The 12,045-nt window shown below is 41.8% G+C and overlaps 1 protein-coding gene across 1 annotated transcript in view; it reads left to right on the forward strand.

The window, feature by feature from the left end:
* The window catches only part of marveld2b (MARVEL domain containing 2b), a 13,319-nt gene extending 3,378 nt beyond the window's left edge, over window positions 1-9,941 (forward strand). The window contains exons 2-7 of the mRNA XM_008300952.1: window positions 1,849-3,115; window positions 3,973-4,008; window positions 4,122-4,300; window positions 7,259-7,430; window positions 7,547-7,597; window positions 9,483-9,941. Of these exons, the coding sequence (XP_008299174.1) occupies window positions 1,865-3,115; window positions 3,973-4,008; window positions 4,122-4,300; window positions 7,259-7,430; window positions 7,547-7,597; window positions 9,483-9,584 (1,791 nt within the window). The 5' untranslated portion in view covers window positions 1,849-1,864 and the 3' untranslated portion in view covers window positions 9,585-9,941. The remainder of the gene's footprint in view (window positions 1-1,848; window positions 3,116-3,972; window positions 4,009-4,121; window positions 4,301-7,258; window positions 7,431-7,546; window positions 7,598-9,482) is intronic.
* Window positions 9,942-12,045: the final 2,104 nt, after the last annotated feature.

Below are 12,045 nucleotides of genomic sequence, written 5' to 3' on the forward strand. Positions count from 1 at the left end.
ACATATGTAACAACTCGTGCTGCACAAAAAAGTCCATCAGCACTTTTCTGTAAACCCAACTGGAAATCCACCATGTTGGACAAACGGCGAGTATGTCGGGCCATTTTCGCTGAAAAATGGCCATTTTCAAAATCAAACTCCTCCATCATACATACCTGAAATTTGGCCAGCACAAACTTCAGGAGGTGGTGATTAAAAGTTATCAAAAACGCTCTGCAGATGAGGCCCGGTTTGGAAATGGCGGCCCATCCAATTTCGATCAATGGCCATTTTGTCCATTTTTGCTGTGTTTTTGCAATTCAACGGAGTCCTGTCGAAAGACCGTTTCACCTACAGCTACAAGATTCGGTGGGCATGTGTAGCAGATCAGGACGCACAAAAAAGTCAATCAGCGCCAAGCCGTAAACCCAACAAGAAGTCCGTTATTTTGAAAAAACTAGGTGACACTTTTGCCGATTGTGCCTGACTTTTGGACATTTTTGGCCATTTTCAAAATCTATCTCCTCCTACAGGGAAGGTCGTACACACCTAAAAGTTGGCCAGCACAAACTACAGGAGGTGGTGATTAAAAGTTAGCAAAACGGTCTTCAAAAATCTGACAGCGTGGAAATGGCACCCCTTCTGAATTTGGCCACGCCATAAAACGGCAGAATACAAGACGTGCTGTGCTCCTATCAGCCTCAAACTTTACACGCATGCTCCAAGTCTCAGCCAGCACATATTTCCACCACGGTCAACACGCACGCCGCCGCACCTCGCCACTAAACAGGAAGTGGCTCGTAACTAGGCCGCACGTGCTCTGAACTGCATGAAACTCCACAGGCCGGATCACAGTCCCACCCAGAGCACCTTTGCGTCACACCCTGACGTGCGCGACGGCCGACAAGCGTAGGCCGAGGACCTGTCCAACGCCGCTTGCGGCTTTAATTTATAATTCATATAGTAGACCTTGTCAAACTTCCGCTTTTTGTTAACCTTGTGCTGCTATTAAGTTTTGTTTTACTCAACCATAGCAGAGTACTGTAGTAGTACTAATAATTTGTCAAACAAAGATCATAGAGCAAGAGGACATATCTGAGAGCAGAAGTGGGCAGAAGCAATGTCAGTGTGTGAACATACTGAACCCAAAGCACAGGACATTTGGGCAGAAACAGAAAATCTGAGAACAGACCAATAGTTTTGAGCATAAGCACAGCAGATTTGTACTTGAGCAGGGGTATTGGAGAGAGAGGATAGGGTTTTGAGGGAAAGTATCGTGAAATAATGAATTAGATTAGATCAGGGGTGTCAAACTGCGGTCCTCGAGGGCCGCAATCCTGCATGTTTTAGATGTTTCCCTCTTCCAACACACTTGATTCAAATGATCAGCTCATCATCAAGCTCTGCAGAAGTCTGATAACGATCCTGATCATGTGAATCAGGTGTGTTGGAAGAGGGAAACATCTAAAACATGCAGGATTGCGGCCCTCGAGGACCGGATGTCGACACCCCTGGATTAGATTGAAGAACTGATATTCTCATATTGAGAGATCACATTCCTGACTGAAGATAGGAAAGTAATTCAAATGATTAGCTGACCATAAGCAGGAAGAGGCTGCTATACAACCTGCTATCATCATGTACTTACTACTCGTGTTTACTGCCTCATCTGACTCGTTTGTTTTCATGCTTCCTTGTTTGCTACTAGATCTCAGCAATGACTTTACAGTTTCATCATAATTTATGGAATCTATGTCTAAAGCTATGAAACGAAGACACATTTTTTTGTAAGCAGTAATGATCTTTTAAAGCTGTCGTTGGTCCAGCTGTTGGCAGTAGACTGTTAATCTTCTATGTTTGTCTTCATAGTGAGCATAGAGTCCCAATGTCTTCAGGAGGAGTTGGTTCTGTCACCAGGTTCGACCGTGTACGGGAGATCCCACACTATGACCAGGTCCCTGTGGGCTCCCAATGGCGTGACCCAGAATTTCCTCCACCCCCACCACTCTCACATGGGACAATGCCGACGGTCAGCTTAGACCCCCTCCCACCTCCTCCTCTTCCTGAACAGCCTGCTGTTGGGCCTGAATTCTTCAACCCCTCCAGCGATGATGAGCCAATGGAGGGTGACTGTGATGCCATGGACATTAAGCCAGTCCACCGCTTCATCCCTGACTCTGTCAAGAACTTCTTCCGTGGCAGCAGCGGTAACCGTGGCAGCAAGGGATGGTCCGTCCCTCCTCCTCCCCTACCTCTCCCTTCTCCTCACTCCCCAGCCTCCTCAACCAGGAAGAGCGCCAACTGCCACACCTCGGCAGGAATCCCCTGCTCACCTCCCCACTCTGCCCCTCCATCCCCATCCCTTCCCGGCTCTTATCGGGGCCTCCATGGCAGCTCTGGAGGGGGCTACACCTCTCAGAGAGAGCAGGACCAACTGCTGCTAGGTGCCGAAGCTCTTGAATCTGCATCTGCAGTGCCCACCAATGTCTCGATTCAGACCTACCAGGAGCGGGTAGAAGAGTACCACCAGCGATATGCCTACATGAAGTCCTGGGCAGGCCTGCTTAGGATCCTGGGTTGTGTGCAGCTGCTGCTTGGAGCTGCTGTGTTCGCCTGCGTCTGTGCATATGTTCATAAGGACAACGAGTGGTTCAATATGTATGGATACTCACAACCACAACTGTTTGGAGGGCTTGGTGGAGGTGCTGGTGCATTTGGATATGGGGACAGTTACTACACAGGCCCCAAGACACCTTTTGTCCTGGTGGTGGCTGGTCTTGCATGGATAGTTACTGTTATTCTGGTTGTTCTCGGAATGACTCTATACTATAGAGCTATTCTTCTAGACTCCTCGTGGTGGCCCCTCACAGAGTGTTCCATTAATCTGGTGTTGGCTGTGCTCTATTTAGCAGCAGGAATAGTGTACGTGAGGGACACAACTCGAGGAGGCCTATGCAACATACCTGTCTTCAATAATGGAGTAAATGGTGCATTTTGTCGCACTGAGGCTGGCCAGACAGCAGCTATCGTCTTCCTCTTCATCACCATGGTGCTCTACTTTATTAGTGCAGCAGTGTGTCTGAAGCTGTGGAGGCATGAAGCAGCCAGAATGAGGAAGGAGGGCCTGGCACTGGAGGTCTGACACACACAAACACACACACACACACACACACGTTTTGTTTTCTACAGTTGTGACAACTTTTTTGGTGTAATGCATTGGCTTGCTCTGAACCCTAAATGAACCATCACAACTAAATGCCTATCTCCAACCCTTAGTTCTGGTGTCCACAGAATCCATCTGCTTAGAATGGCAGTGGATCACCTCTGACAGTCATGACGGAGCTGAGACACAATGCTGCCTAATGCTGTTTATGTTGGACATAATTTCATGATATAACTATTTAAACCCAACATACAGTTATAAATATGTCAAAAAGTTTGCTGTTGTGTCTAAATGCAAAAAATTTAGACCTGCAAGTGCTTTTAAGGCATATAAGATTTGTGACTTTGTTTGTTGTGACTGCTTAACTCCATGTGTGATCTCTATGTACATCATTCATTCTAGTAGATTTTCCTACATACAAACTTCAGGGGAAAGTTGAACCTTTTGCTTGTTATTTGGCAGCAGGTTGTACCAGGTGTTCTACCAGGAGATGTGTACTGTCTGTACAAATTGATAAAATGTCTGCCCAGGTCAAACCACTCTCACTGGAACCAGATCACAATAGTGTATGGTTATATATGTCTGTTCCACATTTTATAAACGTATATGTAGGTATTCCCCTTTTTTTTTGAAAGAGCATTCTCAGGGCCATTTAGCCATAATGTATTAAATGTGAAACTAAAGTATAATGACCAGTAGTAGATGGTTTATATCGTTCAAAAACGCTGGAGAAGATCATTAAAAGGCGACTGAATTGTTTTCTGACTTTGAAAACAGTGAACATCTAATAAATTACTTGTCATCTCTTTATTCTGCCACAATAAACCTAGATGAAAACCATTGGATCATCAGTCCCATTGTCTGTAGTAAGTATCAAGGATTGTCTTTTTAATGACTTTCTAACTTTGAACTATAATCCAGCCGACACTTAATTTCACACAGTGTATGTGAATTGAACACCCCTCTTTGTGTACTGCAGCTGGGCTCAGCCTCCAGGGCCTCAGAGCAGACTCCTCTCCCTACCATCCAGCCAGACATCATGGACACTATGCACAATCCGGCAGCTGCTCCGCTGATGCTGCTGGAACCAGAGATACTTCGAGGTCACATACCAGCCGGACACATCCCCAAACCTGTTGTTATCGCTGACTATGTGCCGTGAGTGTTACCGTCTTGATCACATTTTTCAAATGTTTATTGCTGTGTCCAGACACCTTTTGCCGTGAGATTCAAGTTTAGCCGAACAAATATGTAAATTTCATATGCATGATTAAAGTTGCAGTCCCTGTTTTTGTTTTAGTGGGCCAAAGCCTTTCTGTGTTAACAGAAATAAAACTTGAATTCAGTCAAAAATTAAAGGGGCTTTATTAGCATGAAAGCTTCAAGAAACAATGTCCAAAGCATCGAAATACAATTTGTCCAAATATTTGCGCGGTGCACAATGGGATCAAAAATAATCCATCCATCTATACATCACTTTATCCTCTGTAGGGTTGTGGGAGGCAGAGTCTATCCCAGCTGACTCAGGGTGAAAGCATGTTCACCTGGACAGGTAACCAGTCTATCTCAGGGCTACGCAGAGAGACAGATAAGCACACTCACATTTACACCTAAGGACAATTTAGAATCACCAATTAACCTCAACATGTTTTTGGACTGTGGGAGGAAGCTGGAGAACCTGGAGAGAACCCACACTGCACAGGGAACACATGCAAACTCCACGCAGAAAGATCCCAGGCTGAGATTCAAACCAGCCAGCTGTGAGGCAACAGTGACCCCTGCTTCACTGTGCTGCCCAGCCAAATAAATATTCTGATTAATAATTATTAATTATACATGTATAGTATATTGTATGCATGTGTGGGTGTGCTGTTTGTGTCTTGGACATTTTCTGTCCCTCATGTAGTTGAATGTTGATACCTAAAAGGGGGAGCTAGATACACCATCTCCTTCTTCTAGTAGATTTTTAAAATTTATTTGAGAGGTCATTTATTTATTTGTAAGGTCTTCACCTCACGCTGTGAGATGCTGTCAGATGACATGCTGTAAATTTGCGCCATATAAATATAATTCAATTGAATTGAATTTAGATTTTTGAAATCTGAATTTGTTGATCTTTGTTTCAATGTGAGATGGGATAGGCTCATGCTCCCCACAACCCTCTACAAGATAAAGCAGGTACAGCAAATGGATGGGTGGATGTTAATGTGGCGTATATAGCCAGTGTTATGCTTGAACTAGGCTTGGTTAATTCAAAACTGTCTTAATCTGGCAAGATTACAATCCATGCCTAAGAGATGTTTTTCAAAAACCTGTTTTTAAAAGGGGCTGCAAGGTGGCTTGGTGGTTAGCACCGTTGCCTCACAGCAAGAAGGTCGGCGGTTTGCGTCTCAGTGAGGACACCTGGGATCTTTCTGTGTGGGTTCTCCGGCTTCCTCCCACACAGTCCAAAAACATGTTGAGGTTAATTGATGATTCTAAATTATCCTTAGGTGTGAATGTGAGTGTGCTTGGTTGTCTGTCTCTAAATGTAGCCCTGAGATAGGGTGAAGGCAGGGGACACCCTGGACAAGTAACCAGTCTGAGTCAGCTGGGACTCCCCCGCAACCCTAGTGAGGATTAAGCGGTGTATAGATAATGGATGGATGGATGCTTTTAAAGTTTCGTCTAAATCTGCTCTAGGCCCGTAAATGAATAGATTCATAATTTCAGTTGAACCAATGGTCAGGTGCCCATACATGCGGCTCAGCAGTGACTGTGAAAGATACCACTTTGAGCTTTCTAACTCAGACTGCTGAAGCCTTATATTTACTTTAGATAAACTTGGAAAAAGCATTTTTGCATTGAATATAACTTGATTTTGCCACTCATCGCCTATGTTAGAAGAATATATTTTAGTGACCAGTGTGAGCAGGAAGAATGATTACTTTTAATATACTAGTGCATATGGACACCCAACATTTGTTGTAAAACGGTATTGAAAACATTTAAAACTGTCTTATAATCATTTTCACATTAAACTCCACAGTGTACTTTGCAGTAATCTGGCCAGTAGTTGTGCTAGATCAGGGGTCGGCAACCCGCGGCTCCGGAGCCACATGCGGCTCTTTTATCCCTCTGCTGCGGCTCCTTGTGGCTTTGGAAAAAAAATAATGAGTATTTTAATTTAAATGTATTAGCTCGTTAGTTTTTAAAGTGTAATTCTAAATTTGAATATTTTTGTGAATTTGCAACATTAAAATAAAACGTGTTTAATTTTTTTGTTGCTCAAAATATGCGTCATAACCGCTGATGTGTGACACCCACCGGCATGCACAGTGGTGCCACCTTGATGACGTTCTCGCTAAATCTGGCAACTTTCCAAATCCTGTTGGCGATTTTTTATTTATTTATTTATTTATTTGTCAAAAATGACTAGCGATAAATCTAGCGATTCTTTCTGGTGTAACTGGAGACTTTTCTGGTGTTTTGGAAACTCTGACATGAAAACACGTATTGTTGAGCCATTCCTGTCCTCAGCGAGCAGCGGTGCTGCCATGAGCTCCTCCCGTTCCAAAGCGCTCACAGTCGATCAGCAGTATGGAGCAGAAGTCCCAGCTGCAGTCAGCAGGACAACCAGATGTCGTTTTTACTTTGCTGCAGGTGGATAATTTAAGATCGGCTTTTTATTTCATAAATACAAGGAGGATTCAAATAGATATTTAGCTTTTTTTTTTTTTAAAGTAACCTTCAACCCATCATCTTTTTTTTTTTTTTTTTTGGGTTCAAAATGTTTTTGTTGCACAAATAAAATTTTGTTTTCTCTGTAGCAGGTCATTGATTTCATAAATGCAACACACTATAGTATTTTTTTATACATAGCATAAAGGTAAAAACGATGCAGTGTTATCTTCATTTTAGATGTCAAAAGGGTTTTGCGGCTCCCAGTGTTTTTTTTCCATGGGAAATGGGTCCAAATGACTCTTTGAGTGTTTAAGGTTGCCGACCCCTGTGCTAGATGGACGGATTGATGTTGTCAGCTTTAGGTCCTGCTGCTACAGAACAAAGACACATTTAGCTGCTTCGTGAGTGCAGCCAGTGGCCCAAGAAAGAGTGTCTACTGTCCTGTTCTCACAGGAAGTACCCCAGCATTCGCTCAGACGAGGAGAGGGACCAGTACAAGGCTGTGTTCAATGACCAGTATGCTGAGTACAAGGAGCTGCATGCAGAGGTCCAGGCCATGGCCAAGAAGTTTGAAGAGATGGATGAGATGATGCAGAACCTTCCTACCCGGCCCTCCAGCCAACTGGTAAAACTCTTACTCAGCTCCACACTAACACACGTATGCACACATGCACACACTCTGAAATCTTCTTGGATCCTTACTGTGTAGCTCTGTCTAGTAACAGCCTCATTTTGTTTCAGGAGAAAGAGCGGATCAGTACTATTTTAATGGAATACCAGAGGAAGAAATCTGTAAGTATTCTTTATGAAACTGGATTTATAATCATAATTCATAATCCTGTCACTCACTGGGTGGCTGTTTGTTGTCTGTCTAAAGTTAAAAAAAAAAAAGGTTTCTATAAAGCATTTTGCATCCGTTGACGTCCTTGTGCAGCAAAAATATTGATTAACAGAAAATATTAGCTGCCAAGAAATTTCATTTAATCATGCCTGCAGTAAAGGTCTACTCCAGTGATCCAGTGAGAAAAAGTAATTATTCCAAGAATAGATCAAATCCTTTTCTTTTCTTTTCTTTTTTTATCAGGTTTTTGAATTTGAAAAAAAAAAAAAATCGCTACTGCTTTTATTTTATTTTACTTTTTTATTATTATTATTTATAGGTAACTCTTTCTTTCTGTGTTTTTGTATTATTTTATTAGGAAGATGCAGCAAAAATAACTAGTACAAAATTAGAAAGTGCAGGGTGTGCTAAGAACTGAAACCCAGCTCTTCGCACAGTATTTGTCACAGTCTCCTCTCCTCACTCAGCTCCTCTCTTCTCTGCTCTCTGTCTCTGAGTTGAGTTGAGGAGAATTTTTGTTGTCCATAGGTGCAACAGAATGTCAGTAATGGAGACAGTAATGTACCTTAACGCCTAACACCTCAGCCATGCAGTCAGTTAAATAAACAGATACAAACGGTAGCTTTGTCTGGGAACCCTAATGTAAAGTAGAACATTTGGGCGCACAATTGGCAGGATTTATTGCATAACTGCCGACATGAGATGGATGACAGGATCAGTCTCTGCCATTGTCACTTTTGCAGTATTATACTAAAGTTTTGTTTTTTTATTTCTAATTGATATTAAACATATATTAAGCAATCTTTAATGGTTGAATGATGCTTGAATGATATAGTCACCACTGTGCCATCTTAACAAAAGTGTTTACAGTGAAAGTTTAAGCTTATCAGGTCATTCTTTCCCAGTTGCATCAACCAAAACCAGACTGCAGTACTAAAGTATTTGAGTTAAGAAACCAATGAGTCACACTTGGAAAATGTAACCATGTTGCCATCAACTTCACGAAACTAATAAAGACTTGGTTGTTTATTCTCTGTGTGCATTCAGAGGGGAAGTAGAATGTACCACAGCCGACACTATCAGATAGGCTGCTGTCCCTCTCTACCTGTACTCTCTGTGGGTAACTGTAAATAAACTGGATTGTGAAATTAGTACAGCACCTTTCTTGCTTTACTAAATACTCAATGTAGCAAATCATTTAGAGACAGACGTATATAAAATAAACTTATGACCATTGTACATTTACTCTTTATTAAGAAGTAGTACTTAGCCTGCGAAAGAGGTACTATGTTGTCATCTGTGACTTTGGAATATCTGAAACAATAACCTTGGTCATGTCATCAGGCTATGTTCTCTTGGATTGGAAGACTACAGATTCACGACAGTATATTGCAAACAGCTACTGTTGAGTTTGCCAGAAAGGATGGGTTGTTGAGAAAGATGCTATGGTAATTGTAGGATTCAGTGGTTTCGATTCTTGACACCGTATTAGGAACCAAGTATCAGGTTCTTGATTTGTCTTTTTTCTTTTTTATTATGTCTCAATTCCCCCATCGGAGTTTGATTCTACATTACTTTCTTTTCTATAATTAAGCTGGAGTTTTCCCATTACTCAAAAACTTCTGTCTGCCTAGTTAATATTTGTATGACAAACTTAACTATGTGAAGAAGCGTAGCCTATTTTATGTGTCAGTGCACAGCAACCTTTTGGTTAAATTCTTGATAATGTCTGTTAACAGGGAGGATGTTACTGATATATTGAAATTTCACTAAGAATTTATGTCATTTATTTCTGTTAATGTTTTGTGTTCGGTTCTGTTCTGTTGTTCTTGTCAGGACCCAGCATATTTGGAAAAAAGGGAGAGGTGTGAGTACCTAAAAAATAAGCTCTCTCACATCAAACTGAAGATTCAGGAGTACAACAAAATCATGGACTAGAATGCTAGCAACTAAATATTGCAGTCAACATATCTTTGATCCATGCTGCAGTCCGCAACTGAGAATACATGCTTTGTTGCACAAAGGACGATAGTGGGACTGAGGTGGGACTTGAACACAAATATGTCTCTTCCAGGTGAAACAGCACTCAATATTGGCAAACCCAGAATGACTTATCATAAATGTGCCATAATCACAAAACAGACAGAAATTACTGCCTGTGCTAATGCCACGATGACAGACAGAAAGTCATTGTCTAAGGTAGGAACATTATCAGTGATGATTGTCGTCATGGAGAACAGTAACAGGCAAAGAAAAAGTAAGCTTCATCAAAAAATGGAATGGAGGGTGCCGCTATAGCTCATCTGGTTGAGCTGGTGACCCCAAAGAAAAAGTAAGCTTCATCAAAAAATGGAATGGAGGGTGCCGCTATAGCTCATCTGGTTGAGCTGGTGAACCATGTCAGGAGTTGGAGTCCCCGATGCAGCAGCCATGGGTTCGAATCCCGCTCACGGGCCTTTGCTGCAACCGCTTCCCCCCACTTTCCTGTCTCTCTCTCTCAACTGTCCTGATTAATAAAGGCCAAAAAAAGTACCTTTAAAAAACTCAAATGGAATGGAGGTGTGATAAGATGATGTCAGTACATACATATAGCTGTTTCGATGTTTGCCATGGAGACTTTGATCCACTTTGTTTGGTCCCTGCATTTATTATGCAAAAAAAGTAAAACCTTTTTTTATCTGAGTGTGAGCGAGATGACCATCATGTGCCTGTTCCTTTTACAAAGAGACGTAAAGAGGATTTCACCATCACAGCTGGCTAGATGCTGCCTAGGCAGAATATTCCTATTAGGAGGCAGGTGGAAATAAGGCTGACTCAATGTTAAATGAGGACAGGATGACAAGTAAGATAGCACTGCAGCAAGTAGAGGTGTGTTTGCTAAGAGTGGATATACTGTACTTCTCTCTACTGTCTGTGTTATAATGTGCAGGTTCCTGCCAAAGTAATTACTGTACACTGTTGTTATTGGTTTTATACTAATTTATTCTGTCCACTAGGCTTTTGTCAAATTGTGAGGCATAGTTTAAACATTTTGTAAAAACTCTTGTCAGCAAAATGCATGAATTGTCTCTCATTTTGTTACTAAAGTCAAAATGCAGTCTATAACGTCTTATAAAGTTTGTAATGCTTACTGTTTTGCTCTGACACCTATGCTGGTTAAGTTGCTCTGTCACTGTTTTTCCCACTCACTGTTTCAGCTCAGCTGCTGTTCAAGCTCAGTTAATGGAAATGAACGATGGCAGCTAATGAAGTTTACACTGCTATGAAACTGTGACATTGAAACGGTATGTGTTCATGGTGGATGCTATTGTTATTTTAATGTATTTATCCTTAGTACAGCTAGAAATTAGTTGGTCATAGCAAATGGATATTTGTAACTAAGTGTTTCTCGTGATCAGTAGTAAATACCTGTGAACATGATCTAAATCATTTAATACCTGTGGTAGAGCTGCATTACCATTATTATAGAGCATTTTGATTTTCCAACATATTTACTACACTTGTCTCTTTTTGGAAAGTCAATGTTTTTGAGCTTCTTTTTATTCAAAAATGTATTTGAAAAGGTGCATTTACATTACAAGTAGTACTGGTAGAAGAGGTCAGGGATTATTCCATACATCCAGGAATCTGTACTGAGGGAGGTGTGGCTGCCATTCTGATGTCTGCTAAGTCATGTGGGAAATACTAACAAGAAAGGATTTTAGGGCCACTATATTATTCTTTCAACCTGGAATGTCAGATGTGGGTGAATTGGTTTGCACTTCAAGCTCCATTTCTAGCAACATGTCAATGAACATCTGGGTCACCCTTCTGAAATGGCTGCTGCTGGGACTGCTGGTGCTCATGGCGGACTGGTTTTTCTGGGTTGAGGTGTGCTGTATGTTTGCCCAGTATCAGGTTTTGCAACTCTGGAGGTGTTTTTTTGTTTTGTTTTGTTGTTGCTGGATCAGCATGACAGCCTTTCATGCCTCAGGTTACACAAGAGCAATACAAAAGGATAGTTCAGATGCAAATCAGTGAGGAGCCTGGGGTCTGACGTCCACAGAGGTTTAGATGAACAAGAATTTCTTACACTGAAGAATATGTTGACCTGTCCAACTGTTTTTGAATGTGGAATTGATGATACTGAAATTTAAACAAATGGAAAAGACATACCCTGAACTTCGACAATAAAACCAATTGACACATGAGCGCTGATATTTTGTCTGTGTTTTTTTATTTTATCACCATTTTGTCCATTAAAGTCCATTTTCTTGCTCCACAACTGAAACTGACTCCAGTCCTCCTCCAGCCTCCTCCTTGTGTTCACTATGAACACAGCGGGGACCAGACCGGTTGGTCCTGTCTAACACGGTGTGCAGATCACGTGACAGAACACACCTGTGAGCGTGTCTCTTCG

This window comes from Stegastes partitus, unplaced genomic scaffold (genome assembly GCF_000690725.1).
Source record: "Stegastes partitus isolate 25-593 unplaced genomic scaffold, Stegastes_partitus-1.0.2 Scaffold1612, whole genome shotgun sequence".
Taxonomy (NCBI): Eukaryota; Metazoa; Chordata; class Actinopteri; family Pomacentridae; genus Stegastes; species Stegastes partitus.